The sequence below is a fragment of the Gossypium hirsutum genome, chromosome A05, assembly GCF_007990345.1.
Source record: "Gossypium hirsutum isolate 1008001.06 chromosome A05, Gossypium_hirsutum_v2.1, whole genome shotgun sequence".
NCBI classification, from domain to species: Eukaryota; Viridiplantae; Streptophyta; class Magnoliopsida; order Malvales; family Malvaceae; genus Gossypium; species Gossypium hirsutum.
The window spans coordinates 84512305-84538653 of record NC_053428.1 but is presented as its reverse complement, the minus strand read 5'-3'; the positions used below and the strand labels follow the sequence as shown (position 1 = coordinate 84538653).

Below are 26349 nucleotides of genomic sequence, written 5' to 3'. Positions count from 1 at the left end.
AAAAGATACGTGAACAACCAAAAAACACTTTTGGTATTTTCTTCTTCAGAATTTTTTTTATTATGTTTTCTATCAATTGTAACGCTAGTTGCAACTATAGATTAACTAACTACTTTCTTCTAAGATCTTTTAGTAGTTTGTAACATTTGGACCTAATATTTCTTGTAAATCTACAATAATGGCACATTACTTTTCCTAGTGTGAACAACTTTGATCTTCTTGGAGCTTTCAGGTTTGTTAGCATTCTTCTTGACTTTCATAAAGACTATTGAGGTTACTATTTCATCACATGTGTCAACATACACCAAGCCTCCATGACCAGGTTTCCTTTTTGCAACAACAAGATTCCATCCAACTTCTTTTGTAACTTTTCGACATCTTTTTTAAAATAAATTGATCTGCAATCAACTTCTTCACAATCTTCACCAAGTTTAGATCCTTTTTGTCAATAAGGAGCCTTTATCTTCAAAATTTTCAAAAGCATTTAGTTTTATTGTTTTATAATAGAATTTACAAGCCTAGACTCACTTATCAAGCATAGCATTCTAGGTATCTATAAAATCTTCAATGGATTCAACACTACTATCACTACTGTTCTCAGAGTCATTTGCAAGTTCAATTACCAACTTAAATGTAAAGGAAACATAATTATTGATATTCTCCTCATCTTCATCTTTCTTATTGGTTGAGTCATCATCACTCCATGTCACAATTAAGGTTTCTTCTTTTTCAACATATTGACACACTCAACTTGTATGTGTTATACCCTCACATTTGTGACATTGTATTATTTTTTCCCTTTTGTGTAAGGATTTCCTCATTGGCTACTTCTTTTCCTCTTTTTTTTTCCTTTATTGAAGCTTCAATCTCCTTCATAATTTGTGCTCTTTTTTGATAAAATTTTAAATGTTTTGTTAAAAATTTTAATAAGTAAAGCTAATTGCTTTTACATATCTTCAGTGGTAGCTTCTTCATTGATTACAACTAAAGAAGCAACTTGCAAAGTAATGTTCTTTTTTGTCTTTACTTTTCTCCTTTTGGCATCTTTCAAATTCATCTCAAATTTTTTTTATGGACACAATCAACTAATCAATGCTCATCATGTGATGTTCGTAGCCTCCTCTATGGTTATCACCTTGATTAAGAAATGTCTTGAGAGAGATATTAAGAAATTATGCACCAACTTAGCATTTGAGTACTCTTCTACAATAGAAAATGCTTGGTTAGAGATATCATATAATTTAGTATGAAAATCATATAAAGTTTCATCTTCTTGTATTATTAGATTCACAATCTAATTGTTGACATCTAGAGTTTGGATTATTTCACACTTGTAGTTCCCTCATTTTTTTTTTCAAGAATAGTCCAAGCCTCACGAGCATTGGTGTATTTTGAGATTCTCTTGAATTCCTAGGGATCTATGAAAGTTTTCAAGAGAGCTTTTAATAAAACTGTTCTCTATTATTAACTAAAGAACTGAACTTAAATAGAGAAAAGAGTCCTAATCCTAATTGGGAAGATAGTTCCCTTATTCTAATAAACTACTAAAACATAAAAGAAAATAGTTCCCTTATTCTAATAAACTACTAAAAGATAAAATAAAAATATTCCTAGAATATGAATAAAACTTATCTACCTAAATAAGATTTATCTACCTAAATAAATTTAAAATATATACATATTTCAACACCCTCCCTCAAGTTGATGCATATATATCAATCATGCCCAACTTCCTTACAAGAAAATCAAAGCTTGTCTTAGAGAGTCCTTTGGTAAGTATGTCAGCAGTCTGTTGTTTTGAAGGAACAAATGGCATGCACACTTGGCCTTCTTCAATCTTCTCCTTGATAAAGTGTCTATCAATCTCAACATGTTTAGTTTTGTCTTGTTGGACTGGGTTGTGAGCAATACTAGTGGCAGCTTTACTATCGCTGTACAACTTTATTGGTGAAGTTATTGGTTTCCTCAGCTCTTTCATAATTCTTTTTAACCACATTAATTCACAAATTCCTTAAGCCATTGATCTAAACTCAGCCTCTACACTACTTCTTGCTACAACACTTTGTTTTTTGCTTTGCCAAGTCACAAGGTTTCCCCAAAAAAATGTATAGTATCCTGATGTAGATCTTCTATCTGTTATTGAGCCTGCCCAATTTGCATCTATATAAGCTTCAATTCCTCTTTGTTTGGATTTCTTGAAGAATAAGCCCTTTCCAGGTGAACTCTTCAAGTATCTTAGAATTCAAAACACTGCTTCTTCATGTTCCTCCATTGGGGAGTACATAAATTGACTCACTAAGCTCACTGCAAAAGCTAGGTCTGGCCTTGTATGTGATAAGTAAATTAACTTACCAACTAATCTTTGGTACTGACCTTTATCAACTAATCAACCTTCTTTATTTCCATATTTTACATTTGGATCAATTGTTGTGTTAGCTGGGCGACAACCACTCATCCCAGCCTCTTTTAAAAGATCAATAACATATTTTTTCTGATAGACCACAAAACCCTTCATTGATCGAGCAACTTCCATTCCAAGAAAGTATTTCAAAGGACCCAAGTCTTTGATCTCAAACTCCAATGCTAGATGCTCCTTGAGATGCCTTATTTCATCCACATCATCTCCTGTAAGAATGATATCATCGACAAAAACTATAATAACTGCTATTCTACCTTTTTGTGAATGTCGATAGAACATTGTGTGATCAGCTTGCCCTTGTGAGTAACCTTGTTTTTAACAACTTGAGTAAATCATTCAAACCAAGCTCGAGGAGACTGCTTTAGACCATACAAAGATTTCTTGAGTTTACATACTCGAGTTCTAATTTTTTCTTCAAAACCTGAAAGAGGATCCATGTAAACTTCTTCTTCAAGTTTCCCATTTAGGAAAACATTCTTCACATCTAGCTGTTGTAAAGACTAATCAAGATTAACAACAATTGATAAAAGAACTCTAACGGAATTTAATTTGGCCACTTGAGCAAACGTTTCAAGATAATCTATCCCGTATGTTTGAGTGTACCCTTTAGCCACCAACTGGGTTTTGTATCTATCTAAAGATCCATCTGGTTTGAATTTGGTTGTGAACACCCATTTACAGCCCACTGTTTTTTTCCCTACAAGTAATTCTATTTTTCCCATGTACCTGTTTTTTTAAGAGCACACATCTCCTCTAAAATAACCTCCTTCCACTTAGGAACCTGTAAAACATCTTTCACATTTTTGGGTATTTTTGCAGTATCGAGACACGAAACAAAGGTTGAGAATGTCGAAGACAAGACTTTAGAGGATACAAAGTTAGACATGGAATATTTTACAATATTTCTAACACCTTTTCTTTTGGCAATTGGAATATCTAAATCAGAAAAATCATTGGCTGGATTATGAGCATTACCTGGACTTTTGACAGGATCTTGTAGGTCGGATTCTTGGTGATGAATCTAGTGGATTCCACTTTCTTAATTTTGATTTCTTCTTTAGTAAACAATTAACTCCTTTGTCTGTTCTTTATTCTCATGATTAGACTCTACACCTTCATACTCCTTTTCATTAACATTAACATTATTAATTTCTATGTTAATCATAAATTCACCTTCCCTATTATTAGAATCCCTATGTTGTATATTTCTAGTCTTTTCTTGATCAATTATAGAATCTTCCTTAGTATAATTCCCTCCCTGAAGATTAGAATCAAAATAAGATTGCGTGTCATTAAATGTGACATCCATGGTAACAATAATCTTACTATCAATTGGATCATAACATTTATAACCCTTTTTATTAGAAGCGTAACCAACAAAGACATTTTTTTTTGCTCTAAGATCTAGTTTACCTTGGTTGTTAAGATGAACAAAAACACTACACCTAAAAACTCGGAGGGATAAATCTATGATCAATTTAGAGTTAGGAAAGTTATCTTTAAAGAGACAAAAATGAGTTCTATAATTTAGAGTTTTTCTGGGCATTCTATTAATAAGATATGTAGTTGTTAACAAAGATAACGTGGTACCTGACTAGTGAACATCAAGGCTCTAGTTACTTCCAAAAGATGTCGATTTTTTCTTTCTGCAATCCCATTTTGTTATTGTGTATTTGTACAAGAACTTTGGTGGACTATTCCATGTTTGGTTAAGAAAACACTTAATTGGTCGCTAAAAAATTCCCTACCATTATCAGTCTGAAATACTTCTATTTTCACACCAAATTGTGTTTTCACTATAGTATAAAAGGACTGAAACACATTTTTAACTTCAGATTTAATCTTTTAATAAAAACACCCAACAAATACGAATATGATCATCAATAAATGTGACAAACCAACGTTTTCCCGAAAAAGTGGAGACTCTTGAAGGTCCCCAAACATCACTATGAATTAACGAAAAAGGTTTGGAGGCCTTATATTTTTGAGATGGAAAGAATGATCGGTGATGTTTAGCCAATTCACAAAATTCACAATGATATGAATAAGGACTTTTATTTTTAAATAGATTAGGTAACAAATATCTTAAATAGTAAAATGTCCAAGCCTATAATACCAAATCATAACCTTATCAAAATCAGAACCAGAATTTAAACATAAAGTAGTTGTTAGTTGACTTAGATGGTAGTCTTCAAGAAAGTAAATTCCACCAAATTCTTTAGCATTGCCAATCATCGTCCCCGAGACCATGTCCTGAAACTTACACATAGAGGAGTCAAATATAACATGACAATTTAAGGACTGGGATAATTTACTGACCAATATGAGATTACAAGCTAGATTTGGCACATGTAAAACATCTTGTAAAACCAAGGAAGATGAAATTTTAACAGTGCCTTTCCCGGCTATTGCCGAGAAGGACCCATCTGCTACTTTGATCTTTTTGTTTCCTGCGCAAGGTGTGTAAGTTGAAAAAAGAAAATGACTACTAGCCATGTGATCACTAGCTCCAGAATCAACGATCCATTTGTTTGTTTTACAAGGCTTGACACTGAAAAAAATAGAAAAATCAGTACCTGATTGGGCAAAAGAGGAAGAAGGATTATTGGATGAGTTAGGAATAGAAGAATTTATTCGAAATTGTGGTGATTGAAAAAACTTGTGTAGATGCTCTAATTGTTCCTTAGTGAATGGAGACCCTTCCAGAAAACTTTAGCCCTCATAATTTCCATTAGTTGTTTGAAAAGCTCTGCTATCTCCTAATTGTGAACCACAACCATTGCCACTCTTTTTCCTTCCATTTGTCAGTTTTCCATGGAGCTTCCAACACGTTTCTCGAGTGTGCCAATATTTTTTACAGTGATCGCACCAAGGTTTTTTCTTTTTTCCACTATCATCATTATTTTTAATAGTTACAAGAGCAGAATTATCATCATTGGCTTCAAACCCTAGCTTTAACATTACTTTTCTCCTTGTCTCCTCTTTTTTAACCTCAGAATAAATCTCGCTAAGTTTTGGAAGCATTTTTTTCCTAGGATCCGAGATCTCACTTCATAAAATTCTTTATTTATACCAGCTAGAAATAAATAAGCTCTTTCATTCTCTTCTTTTTTCATAGCTTTTACACCATCTCTAGGACATTCCCATTCATCATTATAACACTGATCCAATTCTTGCCAAAGAGACATCATCTCGTTACAATAAAGAGTAACTTCTTTTTTCCCTTGCCTAGCTTTCCAAAGTTTTATTTTTAACTCAAAAATCTGTGAAGCATTTTTTAAATCTGAATAGGTGTCTTTCACAGCTTCTCAAACATCTTTACCCGTTGGGAGAAAAAGAAAAGGTTTACCTACGGATGCTTCCATGGAATTAATAAGCCACACAATTATCATAGAATTTTCTGACCTCCACTTGCTCATCTTTGGATAACCTACCTGTGGTTGCTCGACTTCTCCATTTAAATGACCTAGCTTGCCGCGCCCATCAATTGCTAATTTTACGGACTATGACCATTCCAGATAATTCTTGCCATTCAACTTGTGAGATGTCAGTTGAAAAGAAAGGTGAGAGGCTTCTGTCCCTTGAGTTATTGTACTCTCAGTAGTTGTTTCAACGGTAGAACTTTCTTCCTCTGTTTGATTGCTGGACCTCTTATCTCCAGTGAAGGCTATTTTAACCATGATGTTACTAGAGATTTAACCTAACTCAGATGCCATGAAAGTTTTCAAGAGAGCTTTTAATAAAACTGTTCTCTATTATTAACTAAAGAACTGAACTTAAATAGAGAAAATGGTCATAATCCTAATTGGGAAGATAGTTCTCTTATTCTAATAAACTACTAAAACATAAAAGAAAATAGTTCCCTTACTCTAATAAACTACTAAAAGATAAAATAAAAATATTCCTAGAATATGAATAAAACTTATCTACCTAAATAAGATTTATCTACCTAAATAAATTTAAAATATATACATATTCCTAGAATATATACTATTAAAAATTACATTTTAAGATCCTTAGTGGTCCAAGTATTATTTGGTTTAAGAGCACTGACACCATTAACAATATCAAGTAGTGGTTCCTAACCTGTAAGAACAACTCTCTACACTCTCTTGCCTATTGACTTGATAAATGCCCTTATATATATTTTTCAATAGGTGTAATATGAGCCAATGAGCATGGGTGTCTTGGAGATCGTGTTTCCTTCCATGTTTTAGAAAATCAAAAGCAATATCATAACCAAATTCGTTGGTATCTAGCTCTAATATCAATTGAAAGTGTTGAGTTGTGGATTTAGTTGTTATTTAAGTTGTAACTAATTGAACAATTAAAGACTGAGAATGTAAATAGGGACCATAGTAAATTGATTATGCAATTCGGATCCAATTTTACGTGTGTCAGCTTTGCTACAGAGTATCCACTATAATATCAATAGTACAATAAATGATTTAAGCTCTACCTCACTCATACTAATTATAACCTCACTCCTGTACAATTATAAAAGATTTAACTCTCTCACTAGTACTTTCCCTTGTGAAAGCTTAGTCCAAATTGATAGAACAATTTCTTTACAACATAAAAACACTTGCAAATGTTTAGAGTAAAAAATAAAGTAAGTTCTTTAATTTTCACACACAAAACGTAAAAAGTCTCTTTTATATAAGCATTTTGTAGACTTGTAAACCAAACTAGTGTAATTAGAATTAACCAATGTGATTTCGTCTCAATCAAAATTTTCATTATGGAATGAGATAAAGTAAAGATCCCTTACAATTGAACTTTTTTGATTGCATATCTTTATAAATAAAGTTAGCCAATCACATTAGATTACTTTGAATTGTACGTGGTTGACTGAATTTCTTCCTCAGTATTAATCATGAAATTTGCTACATGAGATTCCTTAAAAAGATGCACAAAAAGAAACGCTTTAATTCAGTCAATTATGCAAACAAAATAAACAAATTATAACTTGTTCAGTTGCAATGTGAATTGATACTAAATATTGCAATTGGCAGCATCAATAAGTTTTTTTTTTTGTATATTTGGAAACATCATTTATCTATTGTTAGAGTTGTGTGACCCAAATTCCTATTAACTAATATAAGAGATTGCTTGCAAGTTAAGTTAAACAAAATATATTTTCTTTCTACAAGATTTAGTATTTATTAGTATAATATATTAAGCATTTATTAGCATAATTTATTTGACATATAAATTTAGCTTATAAATAAGCTCTTTTACAACATTAGAAAACACACCCATTAAAAGATTATAACTCATAACACTTTTAGAGAATTTTGTGATTACGTTTTGAGGGTTTTTTTTTCGGGTTTTGAGATTTAATTTTTATCTCCATCTTTTGTACTATTCGTTCTTTTGCCATTATATTAAAATTATCTTTATCCGTAGTTTTTTATTCTCTTTGGAGGAATTTTTTCACGTTAAATTTGTGTGTTTAATTTTTCAATTTCTTCCACTATTTTTATTAGTTTGTTGCTTAATTGGGTAGATTCCAATCGTTATACTCATGTTTGGATATAAGTTAGGTACCATAGTCGAATTTTAATGCTTCGAGAACAATAAAAGGTTGAGGCAACATAGGTAGATTGCATACATGTCATCCGAGTGGGGGACAATAATAGTGGGGGGGAGAGACCTGGCCACAGATGCAGCTTTCTATACAACAGTCAGCAATTTAGCTACTTGACTACTTGGCTAAGACAAGGAAATCCCATTATCATACCAATGACCCTAGAGTAGAGCTGATCATGGGCTGGGCGGCCCAGCCCGGCCCGAAGGCCCGCCCGAAAAATGGGAGAGTTTGGGTAAAAATATAGGCCCGAAAAATGGGCTTAGGCAAAAAAACGAGGCCCGTTTAGAAAACAGGCTAGGCCTCGGGTAAGGGTTTTTTGGCCCGAGCCCGGCCCGAATTATATATTAATATATATATTATTTTTAATTATTTTAAATTTTTAATATAACTATTTTTTATTATATTTTTAATTTGTGTATTGTTTTAAGAATTGTTTTAGTATTATTTTTATTTGTTTTAATATTTGTTTTTATGTTTTTAAATATATTTGATTTATTATATTTTTAAACTTTTTTTATTTAATGAAATAAAAAAAATTTAATATGGGCCGGGCCGGGCCGGGCTCGGACTTAGTAATTTTATTTCGAGCCGGGCTTGGGCAAAATTTTAGGCCCATATTTCGGGCCGGGCCGGGCCCGAGTCTAATAGATGGGCCTGAAAATTTATATGGGCTCGGCCCAAACCCGGCCCGGTCCGGCCCATGATCACCTCTACCCTAGAGCTGCTTGAGAGAGTTTTTTTTTTTTTTTCAGCAGATGCCATTATTGTAGGATGGCACAATATGAGCCTCAAAAACAGCATTAAATTAGCAATACTAGGGAACAGTGACGGTCACATGATCTTAACACAGAATATGAAAGCGACCAAGATGCAAAGTTTTCAACCACTCAATTTTCTTCCATAGATTACATAAGAAACCACTAAAACAGCATTACCGGGACTACGTAATACTGTTCTTTGCACAATCAGGAAAGTTAGCCACATACTTGAGGATGCTAGCCAAGTTATTTATCTGTTCCTAGTGCCCCACGCGAACATGAACTCAGTCCCATCGAGTGTTTGGAAATGGCTCTTAGGTTCCACAAATATCTAGCACCTGTTCAAGTTGGACATATGCAGCTGAATCCATCTGCAATTCAATGAAAAAAAACAAAGAGAGACATAAAAACAGCTACCCAATATACATGGATGGGCAATTGGACACTTTGTTGTCATAGCCTCATAGGTGTTCCATATTAGTAAGATCTGAGGGTTAGGGTCCTACATTTATCTTTCTCTAATATCAAAAGAGTTCCAACGAAATTCTTATACTAAAGGCAGTATCTAAATCTAAGGCCTAACAAGCTAACAGCTATGGAATTCTTTATGTGAAGGGCCTGTGTCCATCCTTGAAAAAGGCTTCAAGAGATGGCCTTGTAAAATGCAACTAAATCTAGGGGCAAATCTGGTAAAATACTTCCTTCGTCTGAAATATCCCCTACGTTGTCGTTTCTAGGTGACGGTGTAGGCCGAGGAAAAAAATTTAAAATCCCTTCTTTTTTTCTTTGGTTTCTAGCTGTTTCGAAGTACAAAAATTTCTCCAATTTCCTCACAAATTTTCATTTCTATTTTGAGAGATTTAATTTAACATCATGTAAGTAAATTTCTTGTTTTTTTTTTCTTCAATTTAACTAAATCATAATCAAAATCGAATCTTTAATTTTTTTTTTTAAAATCCCTCAACAGGAAACATTCAGTAAATCGGCCTCCAACCCCTGATGGTGCAGAAGATCAAGGGAATGAACCCATCCTTCAAGAAATTATTAATATCAAGGTTCTTTTCCCTTCTTTTTATTATTTCATATTTTCTTTTTTCTTTTTTTTTTGGGGGGGGGTGGGGAGGTTCTTATTTATTTACTATGATTTAATTGAATTTGGTAGTTAATTGAAAGCGGGGAAAAAGAGAGATTAATGGAAATGTTAAGAGAAAGACTTATAGAATGTGGATGGAAGGATGAGATGAAAGCTCTTTGCAGGTTTTTTTTCTTTTCCCCACTATTTTTACTGTCTCCTTTGTATCCAGTTATTGTTTAAACTTTGAACTGCCTTGCTTCAAATATTAATTTGTGTATTTATCTGCAATTGATCTTCTTTCTAATCGTTTAACCTATCATTTTTTGTGTTGGCTTAGTTATAATTAATCTAAGGATTAAAATTCATAGTATCCGAAAATTAAGAGAATTTTCAAGTTCTTCTTAGATAAGGAAATTAGAATTAAGTCATGGCTTGTTTAATACTTTATAAATAGTTTCTTTTTTTAGAAAAAGTGGATCAAATTAAGTAGTTGATCAATGGGGAAAAAATTTGTCATGGGGTTCTTAAGACTTCACTTGTTGCTTCCTACTTTGTATTGATGTGGAAGTGGATAATCTTAGAGCCAGATTGTGATGCCAGTGCCCGGTCCCAAATATAAGTGATATGCTGAGTTTTTCTTACTTTTATGTTTTCTGTTACGACAATGGCTAAAAGATGTTTAGGATGGTGATGCGTCAAATTGTGTCTAGCGATGTGTTGTGGTGTTTTAGATAATGACTAATCAATGCCGCAATAAGTTTCTTTATAGTTATGTAAAGCTGTATAGCTTTTGTGGGCTATTTATTTTCATGGAAAGAAAACCAGGGGGATGAAGTGCCGTGAGATAGAGAAATTAGTTCTTTATCCAAGAATCGATTTGTTTTGCTTGGCATTTAAGTTGATTGCAACGTATTCAATTTCCTTTTATGCATCATCTCTATGTGAAATCTTTATGATACTTTATAGAAATCTCTTCCATTTTGATGAATGACAGAGCATATGTTAAGAAGAAAGGAAGAAATAATGTCACTGTGGATGACCTTGTTCATTTGATCACCCCAAAAGGCAGAGGTAAGAATTAGTATTTTTTTTTTCCCTCTATTGTTATACTTGCCCTTATCAGCATTCCATAAGTTGAAGCAATGGATCAATTAGAGTAGAGAGAATTAGTTCATACCAAAGAAAGATCCTCGATTTTGTTCTTGGTATATGCTTCCTCATGCTATGATGTTCCACAGTCCTAGCTGGTGGTTGATAATAAATTGGATTATGTCTGATTTACCCATTTTTAAGCTCATGATTTTTGTCTCTTATACTATTTGCATTTTATTTCCTTATCACCACAGTTAAATCATTGTTTATGCAGCTTCTGTCCCAGACTCCGTAAAGGCTGAGCTATTGCAAAGAATTCGTTCTTTTCTCACGTCCGCTGCTCTTTGACCATCACCATGCATTGATTAGCAAAGAGGGGGGAAAGTTAGAGAGCTTTCAACTGTCGCTATATGGACTTCAATGAAGCCTCAATAGGGTTCGTCTTTAGCATCTTGTTGAATGATTACACCAATGGAATGAATAGGGTTTGTAGCCGTGAGGATGTAATTTCATTTAACCATTCTTGCTGTGATAGGATCAACAAATTACAGATGGTTTCGGTTGTCTACAAACATTTCTATTGCTGGGTTTAAGGGAGGAAAACTGTGCATTAGATCAACATATTTGACCTTGTAAATCCTCTGATTGAAGCTATACTTCTTTCCATGATGAGTATCCTCTTTTTAAGCTATTGCTACACAAATGGCAAGTCAAATGAAGTCATGGTTCAATTATTTTAGCTTGTTCTCTTAGGTGATTGGAATGAGAGATTGAACAAACCTTATTTGGAATTTGCATATTTGCATGCACTTAGAACTTCACTTTGAAAATGAGATTGAAGAATAAGACAGGAGAAAGTTCATATTATAAGCACAAAAATAGACATCAAAGCCTTCAGTTGTTGAGGACTTGAACATTACACGTAGTTGCCATTTTCTTTTGACATCTTGCAAATATATCTTTGATAGGATTTTAATTCATAGCATATTAATGCAAAAGTTTTACAATGCATCTTTCACATGACATGAACGCATTTATTCATATGTGGCTAATGCCATTTCCTACTTTTTCCCCAACTGGATTTAACACCCACCACAGCTTGCGCTCTATGGAAAAATCTCCGGAAACGTGCATCACAAACCCTACTGCTACTACATTTGCACTCGGCTAGCATTTTGTTTATGGGGAGCCTGCTTGTTCACAAAGGTCCATTAGATCCAAAGTCTGCAAAAGTATGATATGGAACTCGTGAGCCACGGCTACAAGAATTTGATTAGCGAAAAAAAAGAAAAAGAACTTGCATAAAATAGAACAATTCCGATACCTCAGGAACTGAGAGCTCGAGACGGAACTTGGGACCGTCATAGTGGTGCAAGACTGGCCTAAAAGCATCCTCTTCCAATGCCTTGCATACCTTCCTTATACGGATTCTCACCTATTTATATGGGGGTAAAAAAAACATAAGAATTAAGAGTTAATGGTGTCTTCTATGACAAGGAACAATATGTACAGTTCTAACAAACCATAAACTCTTATCTTTACCTGAGCAGGAAACCTCGACTCGCCTTTACACTTTTTGTCTTCCCAAGCAGTTGGATCAATGTTAGAACCCCCAAAACTTGCTGCCTGTAAATATGGAAGAAAACATCAACAATACAAGAGACGCTAACTGACACTGCCTGATCAACCATTAGACTCAGGTGAACTTACCTCAAAAATACCATGCAATTGATGAGTGGTGTAGTTATAGAGAAACAATGGCAGGCCAGGTGTGATTGCCCGAACAGAGTCCCTGTATCTTGGCGGTAAACCTAGCAAATGAGATAACAGCAGCAAGTAAAAATTCTCAACTACTAAGGTTCATAATATAAACTAATTACGTGACAATTACATTTATGAGAATGGAAGTCTTCAAAAAGAACAACAATTACCAAATAGCTGACGCTTAAGATCTTCTTGCATTGTGTCATTATTGCAAACAAAGATGTATCCACCAAGCACCTCATTTCTAGGGAGTGTCTCGGTGGCAGGCAAAGTCTTGAACCTTTTATCGACAGCATTGTTTGCATTGCTGTTCTCGTTGTTGTTGGAGTTGGTGTTGCTGTTATTATTAATATCTTTGTTGCTATGGTTGTTGCCGCTATATTTGTTGGCAGACAGGTTCCCAATGTTGTGGCTGTTATTTTTCTGGTAAACAGCATCGGTGTTGTAAATACCATTTCGGAAGGTACTTTTGCTTACACTATCTCCGATCTTGGAGTCCAAGTTCAACATATTGAAGTTAAGGTTCTCGAATTTGTTGTCTTCATGGAACCCAAATTTATCCCTTGTCCTTACTTCAGCTGGACCCTTTGAAAGATCGAGATTGTTCATTCGCTCACCCTTTATCCTCGTCTGTTCAGCCAGTTTGGAGGCAACCATCAACCATTTGTGATCCTCTGAGGCTTTAGATTGTCCCCGGAGATCATCTCCTAACTGCCAAAAGCTATTCATGCTTTCCATCTTGCAGATCCTAATAAGAGAGGATAACAGAATTTGAAAAGATTTGTCAATTACAAAACAAGACATAGGAGAAAATTGGAGACAATTAAGTCACCAATTGATAAGCAAATCTTAAGCATCAATGAAGGAGATTCAATTTCTACCAACAGCCACAATAACCCAAAGAAAAGAAAACCAAGAATCAGCACATGAAATCCAAGCAAACGCTGGAAAATTCCCCATTTCCTTTCCCACCATTTTCTCAGCACACAAACAAAGCCCAGAAATCCTAAAACTCTTGAAGTCAACTTCACATGACACAAACAACAACCAAATTTTATCCCAATAAGAACACCCCCCCCCAAAAAAAAAGAAAGAAAAGAAAAGAAAACCCAAAAATATAATCACCTTTAAAACAATACCCAAAAATTCAAAATCATCCATCAATAAAAATCAAACAAATAGTACGGCATTTAACAAAGAACCAAAGAAATAGATGCAGACTTTACCAACTAAGCAAAATACAATTTCAATGTTTAGCATTAAAGATGCAGATTTAAAAGTATTTTAGAAGCTAAGAACTCCAGATTTGGGATCCAAAAGAGAAACAAAGAGAGTCCCTTTTTTTTCTTTCTTTCTTTTTATCTTTTTTACCTTTGCTAGCTGTGAAGTGAAACCCGCAAGACACGGCACAGAGGGGGACAGCGAGAAATTATGTAAGAAGGGATTTTCATTGTATTTATAGAATTATGTGACGAGAATGCCCCTCATTACTTGAGTATTTACTGTCTTTTGCCAGTTTGGTTTTTACCGTTTTTCTTACGAACTTTGTGTCAGTGTCTTAAAATTAAGGAAGTGCAGTGCTGGTGAAGTTCTCGTTTCCTACGCGCCTCAGTGTCCGCGTGTAAAAACATTTTATGTTTTTAAAAATATAATAATCGTAAAAATATTTACTTCCAAGTAAATTTTCTTATCCGATCTATCTCGAATTTTGTCAAAAAAATATATTTTTCTCGTATTATTTCTATTGATTATTTATTTAATAAAAAATATTTTAAATGTTTTATGTATGATATATAAATTTTTAATTAAAAAAAATCATGTGAGTGTTTGAGATTAATGTCTCTCAAAATAATTCAAAAGTTTACAAATATTTATTAGAAAATATGAAGTTCGCTTTTAAGTGTTAAGGAAGTGCATGCTTCTCTAGTATTAGAGCTGTTGAGTGATAATTTTCATATTAAGTATTGATAATTTATTGAACAGTTTGAATAAGATATGATGAACATATAGACAACATCTAGTCTGTCAATGAATATCATATTACTTAATAAACTCATATTGAAAATTAGATCGAATTAAATCATTCAAGTTAATCCCTTACAACATGGACATTTGGATTGGATTGGAACTCTATGTGATTAGTTGCCAAGAGCCCACATTTGTTTTATTGTTATTATATTGTAAATTCTTTATTGTATTATTATTGTAATGGGGTTATTATAAATCTTCTATGTTAGCAAGTCTCGAACATAATCTATTTAAGGAAGAGACTTGTATAGCTTTTTGTAACTGGAATTAAGAGCACTAAATCTGTTCAAGTGAGGAACTTTTCTATGAGTGCATATTGATAATAAAACCTTTTGTGTTGTGATTTTATTTGCTGAACTCACAAGGGTGAATTTAGTGGTGAGAGTATCAGTCTTCAAGGTGCAAGGGTGAGAAAAATTATCATGAGGTGTGTGATAGATTAAGTTCACTTGTGTGTTTGTTTTGTTGGAAAAAATCTAGATTGAAAATGATTTTCTTGCACAGCGGAAAATTTAAAATTTGAAAACCGATTCAGTTTGTGATATTTATAGCAATAAACCTTGAACCGAAATCATACATATTTTTTCAGATAAAGGGATCCTTGATGTTTTCTAGCTTTTAACCAATCGATCTTCTTCACTACTCTCATACCACGATTTGCTTCAAGTGTGGGCTCGAACCAATTGAATCAAAACATAGAACTAGAAAAAGTTCTTTTTTACTTTTGGATGAAAAGGAAAATTCTTTCTTCAAAATAGAAACTGACAAAATTGTTATTTCGAATATATATAATAGTAAAGAATAAATTCTCTCTATTTTTTGACAGAGTAATAATATCTTGAAGTTGTGTAAATAAATTTATCGATTCCATCTATTTATAGGGAGAGAAGATAGAACCCTTGTTGAATTGTGGAAGTTTATTTCAAATAAAAAAACAACTTTCAGTCCAACTAGAAGAGGCAGAGGGGCTAATAAGGTGTGTTTCCCCTCATATGTATTATGATGTAGATTCAAGCCTCTCATTTTATTAAGCCCAATTATATGTGTTTTTTGGCCTTTTAACCCAACACTTCATAATTTAGTCCAACCCAATACATAATTTTCTATTTTCCAAAATAAACATTATTTTTCCAATTAAATAATTTTCTCATCCCAATTTTACACATTGTAAAATTATGACAATTTAACCCCTGTTAAAATTTACAAGAAAACATATTCAATATTTCACAACTCAACTTGTTCACTATGAGCAAATGGTTTATTTTTATTTTCAGGCTTTAAAACTACTAAAAAACATAAAATCATTCTTCTGGTCATTTCTGAGTAATCCATATATATATTTTCAAATAGATCATTTCTTATGTCCATTTCCATTTCCATATTTTGAGAAACCTACATTCATTTTCAAATGATTTCTTTTCTTCATTTTGGAGAAAACCATAACTATTTCTGAATGTTTTCCATTTCTCTATTTCTATTCATTCTGTTCATTTTCGGTTCAATACGCAATTCATTTTTGATTTCAACGAGCTTGTAGAGGGTCAGATTGGATATATATAATTAGAGCTCAAATGATTTATAATTAAGTTCTAGCTTTTTTCCTATTAATTATAAAATCATTTATTCATAAAGTCATTCTACTATAGTATCATGACTAAGCTCTCCCTAATGACACGCCATTACGAAATCAACTACTCAGTGCTCAACCAGTGACCTTGTCATAAGTGTGTTACCCTCATAGGATATCTTTAATCTCTCTGGGATTATATCAGTTCTCCCTATATAATCTTATTTAATCTCATGATAACCATTACATCTTCCTTCGTGAAAAGTCAATTACTATCAAATAGTAATTAAGTCATTCATCACAAAGACGAACGACTCATAACTATGTTTACTTCTAATCAGCCATGTAATGCCAATGAGAGGATATCATTTACTTATGTTTTGGGCTATGAATTCCACTATTGTGAATGGCGCTACATATTATAGAAGTCGTACACCCCACATACCAGCTTTTGATTCCTTTTTTATTCAAACTCAGACTTTTATTTACATCAAAGTGTACGAGTCACGCATACATAATCCGCCATCCATTCAAGATTTAAGTATGCCACACTATGAATGTCATAAGAGAATAAATCCATAAACAGATTCAGGATCTATTCTGCTTGGGTCCTGTCCAACTGCCAGTCCAGTCAGTCACATCTTTGTCTCTATCTTCTAGGAGTCATCCGCTCTAATGCTCAAGACAAGGCATCTCCCAAATTGGACTTGATAGACCATATATTAGTCTTTTAATCGATTTTCTCATTTTTTATTAGACTAAGGACATGTTTAGGTTCATCTACTAATATAAGATGTCTTTTTGTATCATGGTCTGACCACGTAATACTACTTAGTATTAGTTAAACATTAGACAACCAATAAGCAACATTTGCTTCCATCTTACTTTACGTGCAAAACCATTTGAGGACAATTTATACAAAGTATATTAATTTAATTAAAGAATTTATTTTATTGAAGAAAATACTACACTTAGGGCACCAAATCCAACATGTTTTTGTTTTTTTTTTCTAGATTTGGTGCCAAAGAAGTGCCTGTGCCCATTTTTTATTACTCATTCCAAGAATTTTGTCTAGTTTCTTAGTAATAATATTAAAACTTCAATTGGTATTAGAGTCTACCACTTAAAGTAGCTTGTGGAGATCCATGGTGTTGCTAGATTCAAGCTATGAAAGGTCATTCTACTTCAAGACCCCCTATGCTTGAGGTTGATAATTATGCTTATTGGAAAGCATGCATGAGTGCCTATATTAAGTTAATTGATGAGAAAGCATGGTGTGTTGTGTTGACTGGTTGGGAGTCATCCACGATGGACTCTAAGAATGGTAAAGTTACCAGGCTAGAAGCACAGTTAACTTTCGTAAAAGAAAGGTTTGTAAATGCAAACTCCAAGGCCTTATATGTAATATTTTGTAGAGTGGATATACAAGAGTTTAAGAGAATTACTAAATGCACAGTTACAAAGGTTGCTTTGGATATATTAAAGGCTGCTTATAAAGGTGCCTCTATTGTTCAACAATCAAAGATGCAAATGCTAACATCTAGATTTAAGAGCTTGAGAATGCAATAATCAAAAACTATTAGTGAGTACTATGCAAAGTTATATGATATTCCCAGTTAGGCATTTGCATTGGGAGAGGAATATTCAAACACCAAGCTGGTTAGAAATGGGTTGAGATCTCTCCCTGAGAGATTTTCTACTAAGGTTACTATTATTAAAGAGGCTAAAGATTTTGAGAGTTTGACAATTGATGAATTTATATGTTCTGTGCAAACTTTTGAGATGAACCTTGTGGATTTCAAACACAACAAGACAAACGGTGAAAGAAACATTGCTTTCCAAGTAGGCGAAGGAGTGTCAACTTTCCAAAATGTTGCAATTGATAAAATCCAAGAACAAATTGCCTTACTCACACAGAACTTCAAGAAAACATTCAAGAAGAAGTTGAGGAGAATAAAAAAGTTTGAAACCAGTACAAATGTTCCAAGAAATGAATCCAAAGGGGTGGTAATCAAAGAGGAATCTTACAAAGCTAGGAAGAAAAAAGTCCAATTCTATAAGTGCCAAGGATATGATCATATCCAATTTGAGTGTGTTAACACTCTAAAGAAGAAGATGAAAAATTCACTTTGTGTATATTGGAGTGATGGGGACTCATCTAGTGGATCTAAATTAGATGAGGATCATTACAATTGTCATTTTTGTTATTGGTACTGTTGATGATGGCGATTTTGATCTTGGTTCAGATGAAGAATTTTTGAAAACCTACAAGGAGATGTTGGGCAAATAAGGGAAAGTGTATGAAATCAATTCTCAATTATTATGGAAAAATAACTAGTTGAAGGATGAGAATGTTATGTTGGTTAAACAAGTAGAGGCTAAGGAATTTCTTCTTGTAGAGGAGCTTGAGAGTTTTGTGAAGGTGAAGAAGGAACTTGCTAATACAAATTTTATTCTTGAAAAGTTTAATACCAGAAACAACCAACTCAATGAAATCTTAGTAGCTAGAAAGAGCGATATAGGAAAATGAGGAATAAAGGTAGAGTTGTTATTTCTAGTTCTACAGTTTTTGAGAAAGTTTTTCGTTTGAAGGAAGTTGGTGAAAGTTCAAAGCTTGTGATACTCGAGTCATCCAAGAAGAATGTTTATTCCCACAAGGTGATTTGTCACTATTGTGGTGCCCTTGATTGTAGCAACCCATTTATTAGTGAAATCGGAATATTGGTTTCCGGACCACAAATCCGATCAGAAAATAAAATTTATTTTTATTTCATTACATGGTCTTTAATATGTTAAAAATGTCCTGTGAAAATTTTGATAAGAAAACTTTATTGATTATGTGCTTAATTACGAGAAGGACTAAATTGCATAAAATGAAAAAGTTGAATTCTAGTAGCTAGAAAGATTAAATAGCTATGGAATTCAAAAATTGAGGTCTTTATATGGTAATTAGACCATTAAAGAAAAGTATGTAGATATTTTAGTGACTTATCCATGGAAATTTAGAAAAAAAGGGTAAAGACTAAATTGGAATTTGAAATAATTTAATTAATTAAAAGATGAAAAAAGAAAATATAACCTTATTTTCTCATATTCTTCCCCAAAAATACATGGAAACCCTAGGAGAGAGAGAAAAAACTTTCATGGCTTAATCAGGTAAGTTTCCTTGTTCCGTTTTTAGTAATTTTGATATTTTTGAAACCGGAATAGCTTAATCTATCTATTTGGGGGATCAATTTGAAGAGTTATCAAAGTATGGAAATTCGTTCATGGATGTATATGCTAAAAATTAGAAATTTATGGTAGAAAATGAAGGTTGTTGATAGATAAACAACTTTTACAAAGTGATTTTTTATGAAAACATGATTTAGGGACCAAAATGTAAAGTTGTGAAAATTGATGAAAAATTCTAAAATTTATAGAAAGTATGTGCTGTAAATTTTATGTTGAAATTTTGGTTAGGCTTGGAATAGGGAGTAAATTGCATAAATTTCATTTTTCGAGCCTAGGGACGAAATTGGAATTTATGGAAAAGATAGGGGAAAAATGGTAAATTTTCCTGGGACGTAAATTTAGTCCAAATGAATATGAAATGTGTGAAATTAATGATTAAAGTTATTTATATAGATCCAGACAACAAAAATTCGAGGTTAGATCGAGGAAAAGAAAATGTTTCGGATTAGTAGATTTTATATGCGAACCAGTGTCGAGGTAAGTTCGTGTAACTTAATCAAGTATGTAAATATGTTAACTTGAGTGTTATGATTGTATGCAATATGATTTATATTTATGTGAATATTATAAATGTGTGAAATGATTACATGTTCAGAAAAGTCGAAAAAAGGGTAAAGTCTCGTTTGAATATTGGATTTCGATGGATAAATGTGATTGCCTTATAAAATGAGGTCCTGCATTTGTTGCTGACAGGATTTAGCTCGGACGAGTAATCCTATTGATCTCATTATAGAAAGGATTTAGCCCGGACGGGTAGTCCTGATATAATCTCTCTCGAGCATATGTTACAATTAGGATTTAGCCTGGACAGGTAATCCTAATTGAGCTTTTTCTGAGCATATGTTAGATGAAAGATTTAGCCTGGACTAGTAATCCTGTAATACGATATGTGGCTCGATATTGTGTTCTTTGATTAAATGTCCTAAAGGGTACTCTTGAATAAGAATTTACGGGTTATTGAATTGTACACCTTGAGTGTACTACTTGAGTGTCCATCGGAATTTCAATGATTCAACGAACAAAACTCTTGGCATGATGAGAGAATTATAAGATGAAATGATAATGTCTTGAAAGAATATTGCATGATGAGCTCATCTATGTTTACTTGATGTATATGAAATTTTTGTCACTAACATGTTTGATTGAATGCATGTGTTTAGGCAATTTTTCCAAATGGATGGAAAACATGATATTGTATGCTTAGATTTAATAAACGGGATTGGTAAGTTTAGTTTCTGTTATACGAACTTACTGAGCATGTAATGCTTACTCCGTTTTATTTTCCCCTATTTTATAGTGCTCGGAAGCTCGCGAAGGTTGGAGATCATTGGAGCATCATCACAGTATCCACTAGCTTATTTTGTGTATATATAGTAAAATCATTTTGGTATAATAACATGTATAGGCTAGCTTGGCCATAGATGACCAATATATGTGGTTTGTAATCTAGCCATTGGAATAGCTAGTAATAGTTGTTTTTGATATATTTGTAATGTCATACTATGGTAGCTACATACATGTTAATGGTTGTTCAAATAATGCCTAACATATGGAATATGTGAAGGTAAGATTATAAACATGTATGCATGTAATGATATGCCATGTGGAATGATAGAGTTTGCTTAATTTGAATGCTCGAAATGGTTGGTATTTGGATATGAGTTTAAGTACAGGTCATTGGTGTGATTTTGGGTGAGAAATGAAGCTAGAAATGGATTCAATTTGTCTACACGAGCAGACACATGGGCATGTGTCTAGACCATGTATGACACACAGCCTGGTATATAGGCATGTGGTTAGGCCGTGTGTCCCCTGCACCTCAAAAATTGAGAAATAGAATGCTTAGAATTGAGCACACGGGCAAAGACATGGGCATGTATCTCAGTCGCGTGTGCTACATGGGTGTGTGTCTTGGCCGTGTGAAACCTGCACCTAATTTCAAAAGAATTTAATTAACCACATGACCTAGCACACGGACGTGTGGCATGGCTGTGTGCACAAGTCAGAGAGTTACATAGGGTCGAACACGACCTACAGCACGGGCGTGTCCCAGGGTCACACAAGCGTGTGAGCTCTGTAACTTAAAATTTTTTTGTAATTTCACGAAAAATTCTTAGAGTTTTCGATTAAGTCCCGACTTGATTCTAATGCTCGTATTGGGTCTCGATGGTCCATTTAAGGGAAAATAAGAATAAACTCGGTTAATAAATAGTAAATTTTGTGAATTATCTAAAAAAATATTCTCAAAGTTTCGGTAATGCTTCGTAACCTTGTTCCGGCGATGAATACGGGTTAAAGGGTGTTACACTGATCATAAAATACCACATTGCTTTAAGATGTTGCATGATCTGAGATGGAGGAATTCAGTGCCTAAGGTAGTGCCCACTTCCTGTAGCACTTCGGTAGGGAAAGAGAAAAAAGAGTATGGGTGAAGAATGAGATTAATTGCCTATAACACCCCTCACGCGACCCGATTGCCAGGTCCAAGCTATAGGATACTACATTTGTTTCTATAACAACTATAATGAATTTACAGTAAAATATTCATACGCACATGTAAATCAATGTTAATCATACTCATTTCATGTTAAACAATCAAATTTGAGTCTTAATCGAGCTTATGAAAGCTCTTTATCAACCCAAGTATGAAACAGAACCAAATTGCAAAATTTTAAAAGTTTAGGGTTGATGTCGGGATGTCACCTCTTCCACATCGTGACATCACCAAAAAGTTTGTCACGTTGTGACTTTAGGCCACTCAACATTGCGACGTGACTCACTATCGGATGTTGCGACGAAGTAAATTGCTCGTCAGAATATGGACCCTGTTTTTGGTAATAATAAAAAAGAACCATTTGGTACTTATTTCAAAGATTCCAACAACAACCATTCATTACGTACACAAACCATCATACTTACTTGATTCAAAAGTTACCAATTCATCCGAAACAAGCTCAGACATTCAAATTCAACATCTTAACAAGATAAACAACATTTATTCATCAATTAAACCTAAACATTTTAGTGCCATTTCAACCTAATATTCAAATCATGAAACTTCCAAACTATACCTATGTCATTCCGTTTGAAACTTACCTTTCCACTTCATTTACCTAAACTTATGAAACTTATGCACATATATGGCATATAAACTTCAAGTTCAACCATTATTCATAACAACTAGCCACATTTTTACAAGCATATTTCAAGATGCAAATGTTCAAATGCATTTCCATTTCATTCACCTATCAAATAAACTACCATCTCTATCTCATTTCATACCATTCCATAATTCATACACATAGATATAGAATATCACATCTTCAACGTAGGAGCACATATAAGTCCAACACCATATGTAATCCAACACCAATTCAAACATGTTAAGCAATGGTTCAAACAAACTTGCCACAAGTAAACACATTCACATATCAATATATACACTTTATGTCACATATATACATGCCACAAACTCTGATTCAAAATGACGATTCAATTATAGGATCGTGTAAGTTTCGAAACGATCCAGCCTGACGCATTCCATAAGGTGATAATCTACAAGAAAAAGGGAAAACCAATGAGGTAAGCATATAATATGCTTAGTAAACTCATATGGTAACTAAAACTTACATTGATCATTTAAGCACAAACAATTATTCTATTTGGCTACCAAATTAACTTTCCTTAGCACATTAACACATATCTCTACACGCAACATCATCATAAATTGAATACATTAGTTACACTCTCGAATCGTAAATATTATCATATAAAATAGAATCATATAGTAACGTATATGTCAAGTATCATCAATACCATTTCATTTTCAATTCATGATTTAAATTTCATTTCCAATCAATTGAACATCGTCTAGTGGAACTATAGAAAAACAAACTTGGATACACAGGAATGTAATGCTCACACAAGCTGACAATATTTCAAGTTTTTTCACACAAGTTGAGATTTTAACAGAATTACTCACACAAGATTTTATCATATCGAGGTTACCTATCCGGAATATGTAACACCCTATACCCGACCCAATCATCGGGTCCAGGTGCCAAGTTTTACAAGAAACTTGAGTCACTTAACAAAATTCTACCCAATTACCTACCGCCTTAATCTATATCAGGTGATACATCTATTACTACTCATTAGCATTTCTCAATTCCATATATAACATTAGATTAAGATTTAAATCTCAATTACATTTGATATTGTACAAGTTTTTAATCCTTACAATTGTCCTACTTTATTTAATAAGAATAATTATTTATAATGATTTAAATATTAATATTTTATTACAATAAACTCAATTAATCCCCGAGGAGTGGCCTTTAAGGGCACCCTTCTATATACACGAAATAATTACCATGCCCATCACTTGGATCTGGTGGTGTCTGGTTTGGGTTCTTCACTTGAATCTCGAGTCTTCATCTATCTTGCAAACAAGTGGTAAATTTAATAATTAGAACTTAGTGAGGTACTATACATTGATATTTATAAAAGACTTCTTAAATTTTGGGAAAAAGAGATTTTATGTACAAATGCAAAACTTACTGAATTTCGTAAGAACATTTCTAAATTTCGCTGGCATAGCTAATGCCTTGTTTTCTCTAAGCTAACTGTCAATGTTCATAACCACTAGCCATAACTATGTTTTATCAAGAATGCTTTCTTATGTGTTTTGACCCTGTGTATTGTTATTCTAGACTTTCCTTATACCCTTTATGATATGTCTCACCATTGATGCCCATATTTGCCAACACGAGTTGACAACATCTATTGGCGTTTTAACCTAGACTTTGTCATAACTACAAATCCCTTCCTTGACCCCTTAATCCATATTAAACTTCATATAGATTTGCCATACTATTTCGACAGAAATTTGTTTTTCAACCTAGCCTATGCTTGGTCCTTTTCTTAAATAAGGTCCATTTCTTGAATAAGGTCCCTTTCTAGTACCCTCATTCGAGGACTTGGATATGATACTTGGCTGAATAAATCAACACCCCCTATTTTTCTTGGCAGACATGTACCTGTAGTGTAATCCCAAGGTATTCATTCATCTTAGTTTGATCTTTTAAGATACTTCAACTAATATGTTGTTCTCCACGAACTATCTCCCATTCAAGTATCATTTGGCGGTCTCCATCTTTGATAGTCTCACATGGTCATCCCCGTGCTATATAGCCTTGATAGACTTCTGTTTCTTTTGCTACTTTCTAGTGGACTTTCCACCCAAGGTAGTCTTCAGCGGACTCCCTCATGTGATAGTTCCTATAGGCTATCCCACTTTACTTAGTCTTATTCAGACATCCTTTTTCTCTGTAATTCTCTGGTGGACCTTTCTAATTGAATCGTTTGGGTAAATTCTCGCCTTAAAGTGATCCTTGGTAGATTTACCCATTTTTGGTAGCTTTTTTATACACAGAACCTTAAGGTTAGATTTTGTTTGATTGTCTCACAATCATACCCGATGCCGGTTTACTTTGCCACACACTAGTGGACACATGTTGTTTGATACTTAAATGCCTTGGAGAAAGTATTCCTTCCATAACATCTATCGCGTTAAACTGTTTCTACCAATTTATCTTATTATCCCATTTGCCTGCATTCCCAGACGTAACAAGTCCATTTTCTCTTGTAACTTTTCATACAAGTCACACCGTGACTTCTTCTTAAAACCTTGACAGGTCTCCTGGTTTATTGATTTACAGACTCTACATGCTAACATAGCCAAGCTATGGTCTTACACACATAACCCCATGTTTAATGTCCTGGCGGACTCCACACATTGCCATAGTCGAGCTAAGGTCTTACACATGTACCCCATGTTTAATGTCCTGGTGGACTCCACTCGTTGCCATAGTCGAGCTAAAGGCTTACACATGTACCCAATCTTTAATGTCCTAGCGAACTCCACATGTTGCCATAGCCAAGTTCATGTCTTAACATGTAACCTCTTTTGAGGTCGCCCCGAAAGACCTTATTGTCATCATAGTGTCACTCCATAGAGTCAATAGATCGTAGTTACAATGTCACTGTAGCGAGCCAGTCGATACCATCTCATGATGCCACCCAAAATCCCCTTGGATTCCTATTGTAGTTCGCCCATTCCTCCATTACGCTAGTTTTTCCTATCTTCAACTAACCCCTCACAGTAATTCATTCCTTCCTCTGCATAAGATAAACATGAATATCATTCAAGTTCTTGCACTTATTACTATGTCATACAATACGCCATTGATTACTTAGCCTATTCATATTCATATAACATCCAGTGTACATAGTTACACGACATGATTCATACTTAGCGTGCTCATGCACCATTTCCAAACACAACCAATAGATTCAGACAAACTGAGAACAACTCAAACACAGACCATTAAAATAATGCAATATTAACAAACACCCAGGGTAGTGCATAGAAACTTACTTGAACTTCTTCATCCTCATCAACTTAGCCTTTCCAAGTGCCTAAGCCTCCATCGTCCTACCAACTAAGCAAGACAACCACATATATCGATTAAATCAAAGGTATTCTAACCTTAAAACCTAAAACCCTTTTATACAGAAACTTATTAAGAAACCCTTACTCTTATTCATCGTTTAATTCCATGAGTACAGAAGGACAAAAAAGCTTACCAGTTTCTCAAATTCACTACTTTCAGACTTCAAATCTCACGACTACTGCTCTATGTAGAGCTCTTCCAAATTTTCCTCTTCTTCAGAACAACCGAAGAAGACGAGGAAGAGGAGAAGAAATTTGCAAACATAGTTGAGAAGAATTCCTTTTGCAGGAATATCCTTTCTCAC

General features: G+C 33.7%; 2 protein-coding genes across 3 annotated transcripts; one reads left to right on the top strand and one right to left on the bottom strand.

The window, feature by feature from the left end:
• The first annotated feature begins 8897 nt into the window (after positions 1 to 8897).
• LOC107956987 (transcription and mRNA export factor ENY2) lies at positions 8898 to 11606 on the top strand. Its single transcript, XM_016892413.2, has 5 exons — positions 8898 to 9645; positions 9738 to 9825; positions 9933 to 10027; positions 10840 to 10916; positions 11212 to 11606. Coding segments are annotated over exons 1-5 (336 nt in total). The 5' UTR covers positions 8898 to 9643; the 3' UTR covers positions 11286 to 11606.
• A 166-nt stretch (positions 11607 to 11772) lies between these two features.
• Positions 11773 to 14239, bottom strand: LOC107956986 (B2 protein). 2 transcript variants are annotated; one of them, XM_016892412.2, is made up of 6 exons: positions 14073 to 14239; positions 12869 to 13449; positions 12648 to 12748; positions 12480 to 12563; positions 12262 to 12372; positions 11773 to 12161 (listed from the first exon to the last, which is right to left on the bottom strand). In XM_016892412.2, the coding sequence occupies exons 2-6, from the start codon at positions 13437 to 13439 to the stop codon at positions 12117 to 12119; spliced, it is 912 nt and encodes a 303-aa protein (XP_016747901.2). In that variant the 5' UTR covers positions 13440 to 13449; positions 14073 to 14239; the 3' UTR covers positions 11773 to 12116. The 2 variants fall into 2 exon arrangements, with proteins under 2 accessions (XP_016747901.2, XP_016747900.2); XM_016892411.2 differs by lacking the exon at positions 14073 to 14239 and adding an exon at positions 13928 to 14066.
• Positions 14240 to 26349: the final 12110 nt, after the last annotated feature.

What these genes read in the sequence shown, in the direction of transcription:
- LOC107956987 (XM_016892413.2), top strand. An exon ending in AAGAAATTATTAATATCAAG is followed by an intron (nt 9,826 to 9,932) that starts GTTCTTTTCCCT and finishes TGAATTTGGTAG; the next exon opens with TTAATTGAAAGCGGGGAAAA. An exon ending in GAGATGAAAGCTCTTTGCAG is followed by an intron (nt 10,028 to 10,839) that starts GTTTTTTTTCTT and finishes GATGAATGACAG; the next exon opens with AGCATATGTTAAGAAGAAAG.
- LOC107956986 (XM_016892412.2), bottom strand. Translation starts at nt 13,439, where the DNA reads ATGGAAAGCATGAATAGCTTTTGGCAGTTAGGAGATGATCTCCGGGGA. An exon ending in AGTCGAGGTTTCCTGCTCAG is followed by an intron (nt 12,373 to 12,479) that starts GTAAAGATAAGA and finishes CCATATAAATAG; the next exon opens with GTGAGAATCCGTATAAGGAA. An exon ending in TCGAGCTCTCAGTTCCTGAG is followed by an intron (nt 12,162 to 12,261) that starts GTATCGGAATTG and finishes ATACTTTTGCAG; the next exon opens with ACTTTGGATCTAATGGACCT.